Source organism: Haliaeetus leucocephalus, unplaced genomic scaffold (genome assembly GCF_000737465.1).
Source record: "Haliaeetus leucocephalus isolate CR32 unplaced genomic scaffold, Haliaeetus_leucocephalus-4.0 Scaffold517, whole genome shotgun sequence".
Classification (NCBI taxonomy): domain Eukaryota; kingdom Metazoa; phylum Chordata; class Aves; order Accipitriformes; family Accipitridae; genus Haliaeetus; species Haliaeetus leucocephalus.
Genome location: NW_010972953.1, coordinates 4,209,886 through 4,228,878, shown reverse-complemented (window position 1 = coordinate 4,228,878; position 18,993 = coordinate 4,209,886). Strand labels below are relative to the sequence as shown.

The 18,993-nt window shown below is 55.5% G+C and overlaps 2 protein-coding genes across 4 annotated transcripts in view; both read left to right on the top strand.

The window, feature by feature from the left end:
* The first annotated feature begins 3,272 nt into the window (after positions 1 to 3,272).
* On the top strand, positions 3,273 to 7,350 carry PAFAH2 (platelet-activating factor acetylhydrolase 2, 40kDa). The gene is made up of 10 exons (XM_010576353.1): positions 3,273 to 3,362; positions 3,519 to 3,669; positions 3,941 to 4,037; positions 4,202 to 4,270; positions 4,388 to 4,502; positions 5,901 to 6,014; positions 6,386 to 6,477; positions 6,592 to 6,762; positions 6,883 to 7,031; positions 7,256 to 7,350. The coding sequence occupies exons 1-10, from the start codon at positions 3,273 to 3,275 to the stop codon at positions 7,348 to 7,350; spliced, it is 1,143 nt and encodes a 380-aa protein (XP_010574655.1).
* Positions 7,351 to 7,721: 371 nt separating this feature from the next.
* The window catches only part of STMN1 (stathmin 1), a 16,315-nt gene continuing 5,043 nt past the window's right edge, over positions 7,722 to 18,993 (top strand). The window contains exon 1 of one of the 3 annotated variants that reach the window (XM_010576128.1): positions 7,722 to 7,732. The gene's annotated coding sequence lies outside the window, so the exon portion shown is untranslated. Of the gene's footprint in view, positions 7,733 to 13,677; positions 13,700 to 17,389; positions 17,438 to 18,993 lie in introns of those variants that run through there. The other 2 variants (XM_010576129.1, XM_010576126.1) reach the window with 2 other exon arrangements.

The window sequence follows — 18,993 nt, the reverse complement described above, 5'->3', positions numbered from 1 at the left end:
GCCCCGTCCGCATCTGTTACACCGCGTCCTCGTCCCACCGTCACAACATTCGCCCTTGGCCCCGCCCCACTCGCCTCCCATTGGTCTCTCTCGCCCCCGTGGGCGTGGCCCGCACCCACCAGAGGGCCAGCCCAGCGGAGCGGCCCCCCCCTGCGGCGCCTTCCCATTGGCAGCGCTTCGCCGCCCGCAGAGCGCCCACGTGGGACGGGGGGTTCCCCGCGCGCCCGGGGAGGGGCGGGGGAGAAGGGGTGGTGCCCTGAGGGGGGCGGCCGGGGCTCCGCAGGGTCCCTGCGCCGCCCGCTCGTTGCGGGACCCCACGCGAGGGCCGTCCCACGTCCCGTGTCCCCCCCACTTCGCGTCCCTGCTGGCGGGAGCGTCCGGTGGCGGGGAGCCCCGAGGGGAGCGGCCCGTCCCGCTGGTCTCAGCCCTCGGGTGCTGCTGCCTTCAGCCCCCCCCCAGCCCCCCTGTGCCCCGGAGCCCCCCGTGGAACCCCCCAAAAGGGAAGGGGCAGTTATAGGGCAGCGATGGGGTCACGATGGGGCAGCGACGGAGGAGCAGGGAGAGGCCAGAAACATAGCTGGGGCCATCTCCCCCAGTGACCCCCCCGGGCACCAGTGACACTCCGGGCACCAGTGACCTCCCCTGGGCACCAGTGACCTCCCCTGGGGTCCAGTGCGGCCCCCGGGGTCCCAGCACGGAGCGGGAAGGTCAAGCCCTTTTGCAGCCTGACAGCTTTTGCCTAAGTCAAACCCAGCTCCAAACCCGTCCCCGCACGGGAGCCGGGGTCACGGTGCAAAGCCGGTGGTGGATTGTGGGGTTCACCCTCCCACGGGGCAGAGATGAGGGTCCCAGCGTGGCCTGACCCCCCCCCAAATCAGCCGTCCACAGCGCGTGGCTGTGAGAACTCTTGAGGGGGTCCCTGGAACCAGAGCCGAGCGGGAGCGTGGGCCGAGTTAATTCCTTTAAAGCAAACCCCTGTAAACGCCACGCGAGCCCAGCGTGGGGGCAACACGGTGGGCAGCAAAGCCAACTGGTCCCCAGCGCTCCCCCCCCAGCAGCACCCACATAACCCAGACCCCAGGGGTTCACCTGTGGGACCCCCCCCCACTCCTGTCCCGCAGGTCTCGAGCGGGAACAGCCCCAAGCAGCCAGAATCACCGCCTTGAGCAGCCCCCCCCCCCATCTCCGGCGAGGACCCTCTCCCACGGGTGGCTTTGCCAGGGTGATGTGGGGGTGCTGAGCCCCACGGCAGAGAGCCAGGCGTGGGCTGGAGCGGGCAGCAGGGCAGGTTGGGGCTCGTGTCTCCCACCCCGTCCCGGCATCCCCAGCCACCCTCCGCCCTTGCCCCGCCGGCCGGGCAAGCCGGGACGCGACAGGGTGCTGGATCTCATCCATGGGTGTAACAACCTGGCCGGCCTCAGCCTGCAGGTGAACCAGCCTCTGGGGGCAGGATGGGTGCTCGGCACGGGGCAGGGTGCTGCAAGTCCCAGCTGGGCACCTCGGGGTGGCAGTGGTGGTGGGTATGGGCTGGGGTCCCCTCTCCTTGCCCCAGTGGCCGGGTGGGACCCAGGGGACGCACAGAGTGACAGCCGTTCGGTGCTCAGCCTGTGCCTCAGTTTCCCTGTGCGCCCATGGGACCCTGGCGTGGGGCTGCGTGCGTGGCAGCTCGGCAGGGACGGTTTTTACCAAATCTTTGGATATTTATTTGCCAGGCCTGGCCAGCTCAGCCCCGTGGGGAGTTAATCCCCGGCCACCGAGGGGATTACCGGGGCCCGGGGCTGCCTTAGCTGCAGAAAGCGGATTAAGGGAAGGACAGGGAATGTGGGGATGGGCAGCGGGAGCCCCGGGGCTCTTCTGGGGGGGGGACATGGGGACAGTCCCCAGCCCTTGGGGGGCAGGAACCCGGGTGGGGTGCAGAGAGGGACAGGGCAGCCCTGGGGTCAGGGTGCTGCCCGTGGGCAGGGTCCCCCACAGCCCCCCCACGGAGGGACCACGGCTGCGATGGGGAGACTGGGGTTGCAGCCCACACTGGGAGCTGTGGTTTTTGCACGGGTGGGACTGGGAGCTGCATCTTGTATTGGTGGCACTGGGAGCTGTGATTTTGCACTGGTGGGACTGCGAGCTGTGATTTTGCACTGGTGGCACTGGGAGCTGTGATTTTGCACTGGTGGGACTGCGAGCTGTGTCCTGTACTGGTGGCTACTGGGAGCTGTAGTCCACGCGCACGCGTGGCACTGGGAGCTGTAGTGCAGCGCGCACTGGTGTGTGCTGGGAGCTGTGGGCCGGTGCACTGGTGAGTGCGGGGGCGGGCTGGGGAGGGGGAGAATGGGGGATACTGGGGGCTGAGGGGGGTGGTGCTGGGAGCTGGGGAGCACAGAGGGAAACTGGGAGCCCTGGGAACTTGGGAGGGGCACTGGGATCCCCAGGGGGAGGTGGGGGGGGGGCACTGGGAGCTCTTGGGGAGCACTGGGAACTGCGGGGGTAACAGAGCACTGGGAGGGGTACTGGAAGCTGCGATGGTAACTGGGGACGCTGAAGGGAGCACTGGGGGCTGCGGGGAGGGCTCTGGGAGACGGGCACTGGGAAGTACTGGGATCTGTAGTTCAGCTGGGGATACTGGGAGGTGTAGTCCGGGAACCCAGCGCATACTGGGAGGTGTAGTCCCAGGCCAGGGCTATACTGGGAGTTGTGGTTCCCCAGCCCCGGGGGCTGCTGGGAGCTGTAGTTCTGCACGGGGGGGGGTTGGGGTGCGGGGTCCCCCCCCCCCCCCCCCCGTGTCCTCAGTGGCTCCCGTGGGTGCTGAGGGCTGGCAGGCGGCCGTGTCAGCCCCACACGGACCCCTTGCTCGCACATCCCCAGTGTCACCCCGGCTCTGCAGTGTCTGGCCGTGCTGGTCTCCCCCCAGCCCTCAGCATCCCTGGGTGCAAGGGGGGGGACGATAGGGACGGCTGCCCCACAGCAGGGTGGCCATGGGGCAACGGACCAGCCATCAGCCCCGCTGTTCCGCTCCGGCAGCCCCCAGGAGAGAAACAGCGGGGGTTTCATCTCTGAGCATCCCCAGGGGGTCTGGGAATTCCATGGGGTGGGAATCGGGAATCTCGTTTCTCCTCTTGCTGCCATGCCAGTGTGTTTGCTTGGCACGGCGCTGGGGGGATGCCCGGGGTCTGGGCAACAGAAGAGGGGTGGGGGAAGGAAGAGGGACCGAGTCGGGGTCCCCCGGGTGGGGGACGGACGCTGACCCCGTGCCTCCACCTAGGGTCGGCCGTGGCAGCATGGGGGGGACGCTGGCGCTGGCGCTGCCCCCGGGGAAGGGACCTCACCAGGTGGGCTGCGCGGATGTCATGGTGGGCCACGCGCGGCAGGTACGGGACGGGGACGGGGACGGGGACGGGGACGGCGATGGGGACAGGCTTCCATGCACAGCAGGGTGGCTGCAGCCAGCTGAGCTTGCCGAGGACATGGCCACCGCTTCTCTGCGCTGTCCCCACCGCGTTCCCCCTTCCTCTTCTCTTCCCCAGGGACTCTTCCTCCGCCTCTTCTACCCCTGCCTACCCCGGGCAGGGGCCGAGCGGCCGCTCTGGATTCCACGCTACGAGTACTGCCGTGGGCTGGCCGACTTCACCCGCCGCAGCCGGCGCTGGTGCGCGCCCCTGTTCAGCATCGCCATCGGTAAGGGGGTGGCGGGCACCGCATCTCCCCCATAGAATCATAGAATCATTTAGGTTGGAAAGGACCTTCAAGATCATCCCTGGGTGTTCCCCCATTCCTTTAGGGACCCACTCCCTTAGCGGGGTTCGAGGCCACCGAGCCCATCCTCTGTGCTTGGGGCAGCTGGGTGGATGCTACAGGCAGGGACGGAGCCGAGCGGGGACCTGCTGCAGGAGCAGCACCCCGCTGCCCGTGTCCCCCCTTTTCCTGGGGGGGTTTCTCTTCCCCGCAGGCTCCTGCAAAGTGCCGGTGAGCTGGAACGGCCCTTTCAAGCCCTGCAGCAGCGGGTACCCACTGATCATCTTCTCCCACGGCCTGGGAGCCTTTCGGTAGGATGAGACCCGAGAGAGGCTGGGGGTGCTGAGCCCCTGCTCAGGGCCAGAGCCAGGATGGGGATGCAGGTGTCCTGGGCCCCCCATGGCCCTGCTCAGACCTGCCTTGGGTTGGCAGCGGAGCCCTGACCCTGTTTCCCCCCGCCCCGGCTCCCTGGCAGGACCCTGTACTCCTCGGTCTGCTCGGAGCTGGCATCCTGGGGTTTCACGGTGGCGGCACTGGAGCACAGGTGGGTGCCCCGGTCCCCACCAAATTTGGCAGCCATGACAGGGCTGGCAGGGCATCGTGTCCCGGGGAGCTGGCGGTGCCCCCCGCGACACGACTGCCTGCCCTCCTGCCGCTGCAGGGACCATTCTGCCTCTGCGACGTATTTCTGCAAAGCAGAGGCTGGGAGAGAGGAGTGGATCCCCTACCAACGGGTGCCCCAAGGGCAGAAGGAGTTTTATTTCCGAAACAAGCAGGTACCAGGGTGGGGGGTTAAGGGTGGGCAACCCAGGAGGCGTGAAATCCCTCCCGCAAGCCGAGCCGGCCCCGCATACCTGGGGTCTTCATCTCCTGCCTTCCCCAAACCCATACCACTGTGATGCTGATGCTGGGGCTGAGCTTTCTCCTTGCAAGCTGAGAAAAATATATTCAACCTGTTTATCTCTGTTTCATGGGGTCCCTCTGTCCGGCTCCAGATGACCCTGGCAGGAGCCGGGCTGGGCTTTGCCGTGTCCGGATGCTTAATGCCACCTGCATCCCAGGGAGAAACAGGCTTTCTGCCCAGCCCAGCACCGCAGGCTGGCAGGGCTCCGGACCTGCTGCTGGGTTTGTTCATGCTCTGATTTTTGTCCCTATGGGATTACCCCAGACAGCTGCTTGCTGAGGAGCAGGAAGGTTTCCTGCTGAGCCAGGTTCCCCCCTGCTCGTTTCTGCCTCGATTAAAAGGACAACGTTGAGTCAAGATTTGTCATAGAAAAGCTCTCTAGGAAATGCAGTGGTTGGAGGTGCTTTTGGCAGTCTTAAATCACCTCCCAGCCTCTTATTTTTGTGTACAGTCTGTCTCATGGCACATTGCATGAACAAGGGAAAGAGTTTTCCTATAAAGATGAACCCATGAGCATAAATGTTGAGGGTGAATGAGAAATAAATTATAGAGAGAAATGGTTGCCAGGTCAGCCTCAGTTATGGCATCATCTATGTTGGAGGAAGCAGGGAAGAGCGGAGAGAGGTTTTCGTCTGAGTTTTTTGTCACTTCTCACTTTGGGGGAAGGCCTTTAAACATGCACAGCCAACAGCATTTGTGTCAGGGGAGCAGAGGACATAGTCCCAAAGTGGCTCCAGGTCAGGGCTTCCTCCCCCCAAATCAGTGGTTTGGGCTTTTGAGCTGCTCCTGGATGGAGCCCCCGAGCTGGGTTTCAGGGTGACGTCCAGGTTTGCTTCTGGCAGCTGGGGTGGGACGGGGGGTCTGGGCTCCCCGTGGGTGTTTGCACCGGTGGGTGGCTTCGGCAGGCTTGGCTGGGGGGGCAGCTGGCGAGGAAACCCGGCTCTCCCTCCCCTGCGCACCCTGCTGCTTGCTCCCCAGAGCAGAGGTCTTTCGCTCATCTCCAGCCATCTCTGCTATCAGATTAACTGAATTAAAAACAAACAACAGAAGAAATCATTCCAATAAATTCACCACATCCCCGCAGGAGCCGCTGCGGTGCAGCCTCTCACTTGCTTTTACGTTTGCCATAATTCAGGGAAAGCCTCGTCGGGTCTGAGAGCTGCGGTTTTGGAGGGACGAGCGTGGGTGGATGTCGGGGGGAGGATCTGGCCCCAAACTTGCGGGGTGGAGGGGCTGGGTTAACCGGGGAAGGGGCAACTCTCACTCCCAGGTTCATCAGAGAGCGGAGGAATGTGTGCGAGCACTCCGGCTCTTCGAGGACATCCGCAGTGGTAAATCTGTCCTGAACGTCCTTCACCAGGACTTTGATCTCTCTGTGCTGAAGGTATCTGGGTCTGTCTGTGCTGAAGGATGAGCCAGGGGGATCATTTGGCTGGTGGCGGGGGGGGTCCGGGTGCCCTTTGCTGGCAGGATCAGTCCTTGTTGCATGAGTCCCTCCTGGGACAAGCAGGGTCTGTGCAGAGCCACAGCCTTCCACTTTTTGGCTTCTTGGTGCCTCTTTTCTCCTTCTTCTCCCTCGTGCATGCCAGGGAAGCTGGGTTCCATTGCACTGGCGGTGAAAACTGGACATGGCATCCCTTGCAGAGGGCAGAGCAGGGGGGCTTTGCTGATCTTTCCTTGGCTTTTTCTTCCCTGATTAGGGACCTTCTGCAGTGGGGTTTGGGCACAGGCTCCTCAGCCTTCTCTTTTTTGCAGGACAGCGTTGATCTGACCAAAGTCGCTGTCATGGGCCATTCCTTTGGCGGGGTGACAGCAGTGCTGGCCTTGGTGAAAGAGCCCAGCTTCAGGTAAGCCGCAGCAGGGACCAGGAGCCGTGGGAAGCTCCAGGGACATGTGGGTCATCCCGGTGGGAAGGGAAGCTGTGGTGTGGGCAGCAGTGCCGGGTGTCCGTCCTGCTGCAGGTGTGCGGTGGCTCTGGATGCCTGGATGTTCCCCCTGGAGAACGCACTGTACCCGGAGGTGCCCAAGCCCGTGCTCTTCATCAATACCGAGAAGTTCCAGACACCAGAAAGCATTGCCAAAATGAAGAGACTGAGCTCCAGAAACAGGCAGACGAAGATTATAACCATCCTGTGAGTCAGGGGCTGGGGGCACCGACCGGCCAGTACCCTCCTGGGACCACCTACGAGCTGTGTCCCAGCAGGAGGACTTCTCCCCAGCTCCCACTGAAGCAGATCCCTTCCCTGTCCCAGGGGATCTGTGCACCAGAGCCAGACCGACTTCACCTTTCTCACTGGGAAACTCATCAACCGCTTCCTTGGCCTGAGGGGGACCCTCGACCCCTACAAGGGTCTGGACATCACCAGCCGGGCAGCTCTGGCCTTCCTGCAAAGGCATCTCAGTACGGTGTGGGGTGGAGGGCACATCGGCCGGGGGCTCAGGAGGGCACGAGAGCTCCCCCGTTCGCAGGGGGCTGCGGGGCAGCCGCTGCCTCCCTGGGCTTGGGTTTGGTGCTTCCCATCCCGTTGCACAAAGCAAAGGGGTCCGGTGGCTGCACCTCCTTTATGCCTGGAGCCAGGCTGATAATTGCTGTAGTAACCCTGTCACCATCTCTGCCCCGTACAGACCTGGAAGAGGAGTTCGATCAATGGGACAACCTCCTTGAAGGCATCGGAGACTCAGTTGTTCCAGAAGCACCGTTCTGCCACTCCAAGCTGTAGCCTGCTCCGAGGTCGCTGGTGGGAGCTGAGGAAAGCAGCTACTTCTTGTCCAAACTATGCCGTGCAGGAGCCAACAAGGGCAGGAGGACCCATGGGGAGAGCAGGACCTGGGGACCGTGCTCGTAGGACGTCTGGTGGCCGTGGTGCTCAGCGAGCGTGCCAGGAGAGCCCTCCCTGCTCAAGCGCTGCCTGCAGTGGCTGCTGCCTGCAGTGAGGGCTGTGGGACTAAGAGAATAAAATCCCCGGGGACAAAGACTGAGCTGGCTGTGTCTTGGGCCTGAGGTGACACCCTGCTTGCATGCAGAGGGTGGGTGGGCATCGATCCCTCACCGGGCCTGGCTGGATCTGCTGCAGCTGTGACACATCTGGCAGGAGCAGGCAGGTCGTTTGCTGTGGGTTGGGTGTAGTTCAACCACAGCCAAAAAGAACCAGCGCAAAGAGATGCAGCATCAGGGCTCCAAGCACAAAGGTAATGAAAATCTTATTGTTGTCCTGGAAAGCTGGCCAGATTGCTGACTCCACACCTCAAATCTGGGGGTAAAAAGAAAGAGGACGGTATTAAACACGGGACTCGCTGGAGGTATCTCTGAGCACCCCAGCAGCGCAGGGATGTGAAACGGGGACTGGGATCAGCCCCAGGGATGGAAAGAAAACAGCCCAGCCTGGTTTTGCAGCATGAAGAGCAACGCTGCTGCAAACAGGCACGTGCTGGCGGTGGGAATAAGGCATTTTGGAAGTACCTGTAGCACATTCCTGGGTAACACCAGAGATGTTAGAGCAGGGGGTGCTTTTTAAGGGGGGGTCCGATCCTCAGCTATCCTGAAGCCGGCGGAGCTCCATGGATTTACCCCACTGGAGACCCTCCCCAGGGTCCTCGCTGGCACTGCGGCCGGAGAGGCGGCCGGCAATCCTGGCCACGCCGCCTCGGCAGCTGCTGGGAACATCCGGGCTCCCGGCACACCATCTGCTTTTGCATTGTCCCCGCAGCCGCCGGCATGGCATTCCTGCTGGGGGATGCGAGGGGGGACGGCAGCGGCAGCCTTGGCTTTGCTTCACCTCCTGCCATCAAAGAGAGAAGCTGCAGCAGACGACAGCGCCCGGTGCAGGATTTCCTGGGGTGCCGAGGATGGAGGAGAGGGGAGTTTGGGTGGTACATGCTATTCCTCACCCAGTGACAGCGGGTGACAGGCGCCAGCAAAGCCCTTCTCCCAGGGGAATAAAGGGGAATGGAAAAGCAGCATCTCACTCCTCCGGTGCCTGAGTTGTTTGTGTCACTGTGATGGCCACGTCCTCGCCTCGCTGGTGGCCCCTGGCCCCTCTTAGTCAAGGGCGAGTCCTAGGGCTGAGGATGCTCCGGGCTGGCCTCGGGGGGAAGGCAAAGTGCTGTGCAGCAGCAGAGGGGACATCTTTCAACGTCTGCTCCGTTCTCCAGTGACACAAAGGACTGATGTGAACAGGACCACAAGACCCTGGTGCTTTTGAGGCTTGGAGATTTTTGTTTGTTTGTTTTACACGTTAAACACCATTTCTAGCCCTGGGAGCAGGCTGGGGTGTGACAACCCAGGGATCCTCAAGACCGTCGTGCTGAGATGCTGAGGGTGGGTGGCGGACATTCAAGGTTGATGTATGCGATGAATCGTGTGGGTGAGCCAGCGGGGATGGACAGAGCCCGTCAGGTCCTGTTTTAACAGTGAGAGACAGTGACTGGTGCAGAAATCAAATCCCATTTTCCTCCCTGAATTAGCATGGCAGGGGATCTGTGCTGGCAGCTACAGGGGAGCAGCCGGGTCGCAGCTCCAGCACGGCACAGCTGAGGCAGGCTATAAATTCTGCAAGGCTCTTATGTAAAGGCTTTCGGGAAGGGGGTGGCAGAAACCAACTGTGCTCAGAGGGTGACTCTGACATTCGTTAACCCTTTGGTTCACAGAAAGCCATTTATTCCCATCACCAGTACCCGTGGGGCTGGGGGAAGCAGGGAAGCGGGCAGATGTCCTTCTGCCTGGCCCTGCATCCCTTTGCTCCCCACTCCAGAGTCAGCCTCTGCGCCCAGGACCATGTTCCCAATTGTGTTTGTGCCTTGGGAGGAAAACCCAGCTGGAAGAAAGAGGGGAGTTCAAAAATGCCTAGGGTCACTTGGGGCAGGGCGGACACCCTCTTTCCTCCGCTCCATCGGCCCCTCTCTGCTCTCTGTGGGATGTGGTAGTGTAGGAGCCCTCTCCAAGCATTTTCCTACTTCACTGACTCACTGCATCTGCTTTAAAACCCAGCCCAGAGCCATCTCTTCAATCAGGCTGCCCTTGCAAGCAGCACTTTCCTTCAGATACCCATTACATGCTCCAGCCTCGAGGCCGGAGGCAGCGTGCATGAAAGATGCGGCACAAATCCCTGGCGTAGCACACGAGGAAGGTGTTTTCCCCACATCCCAGCTTGCTTGGATTGCTTTGCTGGGCCTGAGAGGTCGGAAAGAAAAGGGCCGGGACACCTCTGCCGGAGCCAGCGTTTCCCAGCCATGGGAAGGGACAGAGCATCGTTCCCTGCCACGTGCCTGGGCCAGCGACCAGAGGGGAGAGCACTCCAGTCTTTGGGGTGGTCCGGGCTGCTCCAGGCTTGCCTGTGCCGCACTGGAAGGTTTTCTGGCAAAAAGCAGGAATTAAGGGTTAGCCTGGTACACTATCTGCCACAGCAGCCTGTCGGCACCAGCTCTTGGTTGCCACAGAGGTTTGGGTTTGAATGTGAATTAGCTGGGTTTTATATCCGTAAATCCCCCGTGTTTTATCCACAGAGGGATTTTGCTTCTCAGGGACGTGGGAAGGAAACACCGACTCCGTTATGTTGGGGATGTCGGCACCCGGGGCACCCGCCTGCAGGTTGGCAGCCCAGCCATCCCCTGCCCTGGAGGGTTGTGCGTTGGAAAGAGTTCACTTCCAGTCAAGCATTTCAATGGGTCTGATCTGCTTTAATATTCAAACCGGTGGCTTTAAAAATAAAAAAAAAAAAACAAATGCTGCCCATTTATATTCCCCTCACAGCTGTGCTTGCAGCATGGCTGGGGTATGAATGGACGCATTCCTCTTACCCACGGCTTATCTCCGCAGAGCAACCTCCGCTCTCCGACCCGCTTCGGCTTCAAAGCTTTCCACTCTCCGGGCTCAGGGCTGGAATCCGACAGTGTCAGCACAGACCTGGCTTGGAGCTCTTAGTATCTTAGAGCTGAGAGTCTTCTTCTCATCCTCCCCACCCCCAGCTCATCCTGCCTGCGGCTCCCTCCCTCCTGGGAAGCCCCTTCCAGCCGGCAGATCCCTCCCCATCCCGCCACACATGCATGCAGCAAACTGGAGTTACCAGCTCCAGCCTGCCGCAGCATTTGCTGCCGCTTAGGAAAAAACCTCATTTACTCAATTGAAGCTTCTCTGTTGATTTAATTAATGCAAATTGAGACATGTGTTAAAACCTCCTTGTAATTACCGCAACACTGTCATGGTGTGGGGTTTTTTTCCCTTTTTCTTGTATTTTTAAGGAAAATAGTAAGGCCTGGATTCACAACAGCTTCCGAAGGTCCACGGCCCTGCAAGCTGAGCACAGTGTGTGCAGTGAGAACCGCACGAGCTCTAGTAGAGGAGCTCAGTGTCTGGCCGTGGGCTGTGATACCAGCCCCGAAGACCAGCGCAGATGCAGGCGCAGGGCTGACCCCGCTCCCAACCCAAACCCGGGCAGCACCCTCTTGAGCAGAGTTCCTTAGATTCCTTTGATTGGTGAGTATATGCTTGTTTTTACGTTGATTTTTCTATTGGCAAATCAAAACTTCGCTCTGGGTGAAGTTCTGAAGAAAAATCGAGTTTCTTAATCTCCAAAGGGAATTGTTCTCATCTAGTGCATCAGCTTCCAGGCCGTCTTGAGTGGAAAACCCCAGATGCTCGCAGTCAGGAGAGATTCAGCTCAACTTTGCCATCTTCCCAAGCACCAGTTCCTCCCACGCTGGGTTACAGGGCAGGACCAGGGCTCTGCTGGGCAGACAGACCCTTCGGATCCGGCGCAGGGCACGTGCTTGCTGGCTTCGAGGTGTGATGCTGCAGGGCTGGGCTGCAGGTGTGATGCTTGCTGAGTTCCTTGGCCTTCAAAATACAATGCCGCAGGCCAAGAGGGCTCCTGTTCGCCCAGCCAGCAGCATCGAGGGTATTTTGAGAGCACAAGTGTTTTTTTGATAGTTTTCACTCTGCAGCAGAAGCCCCATTTCAGGCTGGAGCGGTCTGTTGCTGACCCTGGAGATGATTCCTGAATAAACAGGGGAAAAAGGGACTGAGAAGGGAAATGGAGGTGCTGGAGGAGAGAAAGGGCTGTGTGAGGTCTCTCCAGTTCCAGGCTATTCTGAAAAAGCCCCTGAAACAGATTGGAGGGATCGGGTTTGGTCAATATCCAGATTTTCTCCATTTTAGGAAGGACAGGCTGAGCTCAGCCCTGCGGATGCCAGCTCGTGCTTTGCACCCCAGCGTGGTGGGGGGGGAGAGTGGGGGGGGGCTGGGCAAGGTGGGGACCCCAAATATCCCACGTCCTCTTTTTAACTCTTTGGCTTACGTCTTCACCCCGGACCGGGGTGCGTGTAGGTGCTGAGACTGTCAACACCCCTCTCCGGGTGACATGGTGGCACCGGACCCCCCCAGTCCACCAGCTTCAGGCTGCCTTTGCCTCCTCGCGCTGATAGCAACTCTCTAATGACATTCATCACGCAAGGCCTGGGTTGGGATTTTTGTGGGGGGGTTGGTTTTTTTTTATAATTAAAATAAAGCACTTAATGTTGGCAATTGCAACATAAGGGTGTCTCTCCGGGTATTGATTTTAGTGTACAGCAGCAGTTTGCTGGTTTATTGCATAAAAGACAGAGATGTGTCTTTCCTCCAGAAAGGCTGGCTTTGTTTGCCTGTTCTCACAGCTGCAGTGGATGTGTTTGGTCTTTTTTCTTTTAATATATATATTGACCTATTATGAACTCAAATTACTGGGAGGAAAAGGGATCAAAGAGCACTGAGCAAATATTAAGTGCAGGTATTGTTTCCACGCTAGTATTGCTGAGCTACAGGCAGTGGGTGAAAAGCCAGCGGGAGGGAGTGGGAATTAACCCATTTTGATGCAGAATTGTCAGTGGAGATGGGAGGGGAACTGCTTATTGTCCTGAGAGGTTCTAAAGGGTGAAAGCATAGATCTGGACCTCTTCAAAGTCGAAAGGTACCATAAAAAACCCCCCAGACTTCTTTCCTTGGCTCACAAATCCTGTGGGAAGAGGCAGGTTTTATTCTGCCCACAGTGTCTGACGGATCTCGTCCATAAACAGCACCTATAGTTAATGCCATGGAAAAATTAGCTGTGGTTGTTGCACTGGGCAGGTCAGGATCTCCTGCATTAGCTGAGCGTGGGGTGGATGCAAGGAGAGGGGGGACGCTTCAAAATCCTGCCTTTTGATCTGAATGCACTTGAGAATTGCAAACCCACCTGCTCCCCAAGCAGCAGATCTCTCTGAAAAATAAGTAAAACCTGTTACCATTTGGCCGCGTACCGATTTTGTCAGTGAAACAGCTTTGATAGCAAGCAGCCCGAGAGCTCTGCATTGAGCATTATTTTCAAATTTGCTCTTAGTGGGAACAGGCTCAGTCTGGGGGCTGTTACAAGCTCATTCATATTGTTTATTTGACATTGGGAAAGTCGTATTCCTTTAAGAGGATTTCCATCCCTGAACTCCTCCCATTGTGACACTTCCAAGCTGCATTTTGTCTTGAAAGGGTGGGAGTATTTTTAACTATATCACGCCGGGGAAGTATTAATAGCACAATAGGCTTGCTGAGCTGCTGGTAGAGCTGAATCCATATTTTAAATTCAAACAACTAATTAGGAACTGGGGAATAATTAGTGCTATACCCAGCTTTTCTTTCCCCTCACTCCATTTTCAAAGAGCCAAAGCAAATGTCTTTACTGGAATCTTCTATAGCTGTTGAATATTTTATGGCTTTCCAATGTATTGCTATTCCATGTGGTTGTCAAAATCACGTTGTCTCCTTTGCTCTATCCCAGCTGAAATGGCTGACTCTGACACTTTTGAAATCTAATTAGTGCATCTCCTGTTGGCTCACACGCAAAAAACCCCAACCCATAAACCCTTTCTTCGTGCTTCTCTCCCAGCCACTCGCTATCGCTCTGTGCAGCGTAGTTATTTTTGAACCCTCGGCAGTGAGTTGTTTACGGGCTTCCTTGAATAGCAAAGCTCTTGGTGCTCCATATGGGAAATGCAAATTTGTGGACTCTGGTTAGGAGCAGAAAGGGAAAAGCAGCGAGGATGCAGAGAAATGGGTCGAGGCTCCAGGCTCAGTTGGGAGCTATGGGACCAAGGAGGGGGGAAAGCAATGTGAGGAGATCTCCGGGCCAGCTTTCATTGTGTGTTTCTGGACATAGTGGAGGTGGAAGCCAGCAGCCACATAGATTTGTCCTTGTATTTGGCAGGTAGCTGCTGGGAGAGCACAACTGCACATTAGCGTCTTGGAGGATCTGCTGGTGCCGTGAAGAAAACAACCAGCTCTGAAATTGTACCCACTGTTGGGAGTGGCTGTGATAGCTCTCCCTCGTGTGAAGTCTCTGGTCTCTAATAATAGTTGGGCTTGTGCTGAAGCCTTTTCCTCGCTCTTGCCTCTCCCCAGCCATCTGTTTTCAAGAAACTTGTGGAATTCATGTCACTGAGCTCTTATCCATATTTATCGGAGGGGCAGAGGCTGGCTTACAAAGCTAAAAGCTGGGAGAGAAGACTAGTCAGAGATATAGAAGTAGTTTGATCATGTAAAACTTAAGAAAATGATCTTAGGAAACAAAGAATGAAAAGCACGCCAGAAGATCTACCAGCAGGCTGGGAAGGGAACTCTGCTGTTCCTTTGCCCAGGCTGGATCAAAGGCAGACCTTACTATTTAGGAGAAAGACCAGATCTCGTTCAGCATCCTGGCTGCGGTCAGGATGAAGGTGCCCATGTGTCGGTACCGCAGTCACTGCCATTACTTTAGGGGGTGTCGCCATTTCAGTGTGTTGGAGAATTTTTTGCAAGGACAGCAGAGTGCTTGTGGGGCCTTTGTCTTTACTTCATTAGCAGCTTAGATTATTTTTCTACTCTGGAGCCTTGTCAGCCCTCATCACCATAGTATTTGGATATCATGCAATACAGTCCTATGACTGCATTTGTAGAGGTGGGTATGACATTTCAGGGTTATATTGCCCCAATATCAAAGCAATTAATTTATATTTGCATCTCTCTTGCTGCAGGCACAATCGCCATCTGTGGTGAGTGCTTTTACTTGCCTCATTTTGTGGAGGAATTAAGTGAGTTTGAGTGAATTTCTCAAAACACAAACTAGCAATGCAAGCCAGGCGCTCCATCCGATTTGAAAAAATTAAATCATTTTGAATAGCACATTGGCAAGTCCAAATTTGTTCCGAAGGGAACACTTTCTTTAATGGTGTTTTTCAGCATAAATATAGTATCAGCCTAAACACCTCCAGTAAACAAATACAAATTACCTTAAATATTTCTTGCCTGTGGAAAAGCTTTCATTGTGAGGGAGACACTCCCTAAAAGTCTTGTTTTATTCTTCAATTCCGTGGACTCCTCGGCTGCATTTGGATTAAAATGTATTTTTATCTGAAGATCAGTGAGACCTTTGCAACCACTAATTTTCCTTGCGAGACCTTTGTCGGGCAGCAGCATGTCAGTACTGAAGATGGGTAAGCTGCAGTGTGGAGAAAAATTTGCTGAGGGTTAATACAAAGACAGAGAAACACGGATAGAAAGAAATCTTGTAGCCCTTCTTTCTACCTCTGAGAACAAGTTTATTTTAAATTACTGTCTCTTCTAGCAGGTTATTTATTAAATCACTTAAACAAATTGACTTGGGTCAAATAGTGTATTGGATTTCTAGTTTTAAAATGAACTTTGCTAATGCAGTGACTGTTACCAGTCTTAGCAAATGCTTGCTAATATTACTTACCAAGGTGCTTTAAAACATCCTCTGATTAACAAATAAGCTGTCAGTCCATCCACCGCAAATGCTTAAGGGTGGCAATTTAATACTCAGGAAGCACATTTTCTTATTGGAGATTAAATATTTTTGCAAGTTAAAAGAGCTGCCGTGGGCTGAGTTGTCACCTAATTATGTCAGTCTCTTTGTGGAATATTTTGATAAGCACATCAGAGGAGATGCTTTAATCTTTATGCTAAATCTGATCACGTCACGTCCTAAATTCACACGTACAAGGAGTCCTCCTGATGAGACCTTGACTTATCTGTTCCACTGAGAGCAGAGCGTGTTGAACCAAAGCTGAGGGGCCTCGTGTTTTGCCTGTGCTGAGAATGAGCCCCCCTTGAGCAACCGGTGGGCAGTTACAGCTGTGGCTGCAAGTTGCTGCTGTGGTGAGAAGTGGGTACGGATACCACCGGCTCGGATGCGTCATAGCCACTGACCCTCAGAGTAGGTCGTATTCCTAATTTATAGAGCCTTTGTCCCTTTCTACTCCGGGAATAGCTTCAGCAGATTCGGCTGTGGTCCTTTATTTTCCTCAAGATGCACAAATTCATCTGGCTGATGTGGTTAGATTTGGGCTTGAAATGGTATCTTCCTTCTTGAACCCTATTTTGGGGCTAAATAGTGACATGTTGGAGGAAATTTCTCATACTGCTGCTTGCTCTTTTTTTGGAAAAACTGGAATTATAGCAAAAAGCTTTTGTTGATGATAAGGAATCCAGTAGACAAAAACTACCACAGCCACATGCTGCCAGGCTCGACGAAAGAAGAGTCTGTTTAGAATTGCAGTAAATGTGTCGATAAACACAAATCAAATGCAAATTAAATAAAAGCTTTTCATATACTCCATTCTCCTTGAGATCAGACAAAAATAAATGCCACATAAACAAATGGGTTTTATGAAATGTTCCAAAAATAAAACCACTCTTGCAAAGAGGCCAAAAATGAGATCGTCTCCATGTCTTTCCAGCTGCTAGGAGCTGTTATTTCTCTTTGTATCACAATAATACTCAAAGATTTTGGTTTAAATTGAAACCAGTTGTGGCAGGTAGGGTAAAGGGGTTGCTAAAGAGTCTCAACCCAAGTGCCACAGCATGGAAAATGCCAGAGCTGAGAACAGAGCACGAATCTGCTTCCCAGCTCAGTGCCTCTCGTCAATAAACCTGTGTTGCCTCTTACATAGGAGAGTTCTTATCTGAAAGAAATATCTTTGGCTTTAAAGCCAATCTGCAAAGGAAGGTAAGTTACATTCAGGTCTTTTTTTTTTCCTCTCTCTTTTTTTTTTTCCTGTGAGAAGCCCAGGAAATAAGATGGAAAGCGCTGAGAACAGACGCTGCATGACTCGTAGTTTTATCTCAGCCTGCATCCCTTCTTCAAAAGCAGTAAATGATATTTCATCATCATCTCTCCAGGGGGTGAGGACTGACTAAAGGCAGTCACACAGGTACCAAACAAAAAGCCCCAAGCCCAGGAAGCCTTGTTTCCTCTGGGAAATCCTGAGATCATCCCAGGATAAGCTCATTGATTTTACTAAAAAGCATTAATATTAAAGCATCCAACACACTGTTGATCTACATGGGTGATAATTAATAAATGATAAAGTAAAACACAGGCTGATGGCATGATCTCTTGGCTGCTTTGTCTTCCAGCAACATTTGATGCAATTTAATCCAAGCACTCAAGATGTTTCATTTAAAAACATGTGTGTTGTATGTGATACCTATGTATATACCGCTGGTATTGAGCCAGGAACCCCATGAATGTACCAGGCGTGACCCTGAACGGCCAAGCAGCCAAACCATTTTGAATCTGAATTCCCTTCAATCCCACAAAAAGGTTCTACCATGCTGCTGGAAAATGGCTCTTCCCATGCCCAGCGAGCCACTCCGGCAGAAACCTCTCCCAATTCTAGCAGCTCGGTGGCTGGATGTGGTTTCCATGGAAATAGACATCAGATCAGCAAAAAACAGGGCAAGTGTTTAAAATAATCTCTGTTTTGAAAGCTTTATGCATTTCTGTCACAATATTAACCTTCCTCAAGGTAGGATTTTTTTTTTTTTTTTGGTGCAAAATCCTTGGTTTTAAGAGTGTGCACAACAAGGGTGGGTCCCCTCAGAAAAGGCCTTTCTTTTTCCGGTATTTAGGGTACGGACACTGCTGTGCTGGGCTTGCATTGTAGCAGAAGATTTGTGCTGTTCTCTGGCCATCTGCCTTTTGTGCCTAGTGACTCTTGGTGTAACTCAAGTGACTGTAGCATGGAAACTACCACAGGAATTGTACAGAAGTCATTTGTACGGAACATGTGAAAATGCAGCCAGTTCATTTAAAGCACGTTTGGGAGCGAACCACTTATCTACGCTTGGCAATAGCGTTGTCTTGAGAAGGGAACTGCTCACAATGCAGCCCTTAGGACAAGAATGGATTGTCTTTGCACAGCCATTATGTACATACTATGGAATCTGCATGAACGATGGCTTTTCTGGATGTGATTTGACTTGCTGGTGCCACCCTAAAGGAGAGGGTGGCCATGTGGCTGTCCACCAAAACACACTGCCAGGGGCTGTGGGGCCAGCGCGTTGTCAGACCCACAGATCCTCTTTGGGGTTGGCCTGTGGGGGCTGTGACCCTGAGGTGACCAAAGGAACACCATGGTCATCTTGGTGATGACCGAGAGCCCTGAGTTTATTGTGGCCCTGAGATAACCAGCTGGCCCTGAGGTGACCATGCCCTCATGACCATGGCCCCGAGATGACTGTGGCCCCAAGGTAAGTGGTGATGACCCTGAGGTGACCATTGGTCTTGAGGTGATCAAGGGCCCTGAGGTAGGTGACCATGGCCCTGAGGTAAGTTGCCATGGCCTTGAGGTGAGCATAGTCCTGAGGTGACCAAAAGCCCTGAGGTGACCATGGCCCTGAGATGAGTGGCCATGGCCATGAGGTGACCATGGCCCTGAGGTGACCGTGGCCCTGAGGTAAGTTGCCACGGCCATGGTGTGACTGTGGTCCTGAGGTGATCGTGGCCCTGAGGAAAGTTACCGTGGCCTTGGGGTGAGCATAGTCCTGAAGTGACCGAAAGCCCTGAGGTAAGGTGACCATGGCCCTGAGGTGACTGTGGTCCTGAGGTGACCATGGCCCTGAGGTAAGTGGCCATGGCCCTGAGGTGATCGTGGCCCTGAGGAAAGTTACCGTGGCCTTGGGGTGAGCATAGTCCTGAAGTGACCGAAAGCCCTGAGGTAAGGTGACCATGGCCCTGAGGTAAGTGGCCATGGTCCTGAGGTGACCATGGCCCTGAGGTCAGTGGCCAGCCCCGAGGCGACCATCTGAACCACGGCTCCGCTCCCACCAAACGCCCCCGAGGTGAACGGGCGACGCTGACCAAACGAGGCCACCGCACCACAGCCCCGCTCCTCCCCACCACCCGGGGGTGGGAGACAAAGGGAGTCCCGCCGCCCTCCGGCTGCGGGCGGAGAGGGCGGCGCGGGAACGCACGGCCCCGGGGGGGCCCGCGGAGACGAGGGGCGTCGCGGCGAGGTCCCGCACCCTCCACCCGGGCCCCACCGGGCCGCGGGGGTCGCTTCCCCTCGCCGCAACCGCCCGC

Coding starts and splice junctions, on each gene's coding strand:
- PAFAH2 (XM_010576353.1), top strand. CDS start 3,273: ATGGGGGGGACGCTGGCGCTGGCGCTGCCCCCGGGGAAGGGACCTCAC. Junction 6,015..6,385: donor TTGATCTCTCTGTGCTGAAG/GTATCTGGGTCT, acceptor TCTTTTTTGCAG/GACAGCGTTGATCTGACCAA. Junction 7,032..7,255: donor CTTCCTGCAAAGGCATCTCA/GTACGGTGTGGG, acceptor TGCCCCGTACAG/ACCTGGAAGAGGAGTTCGAT.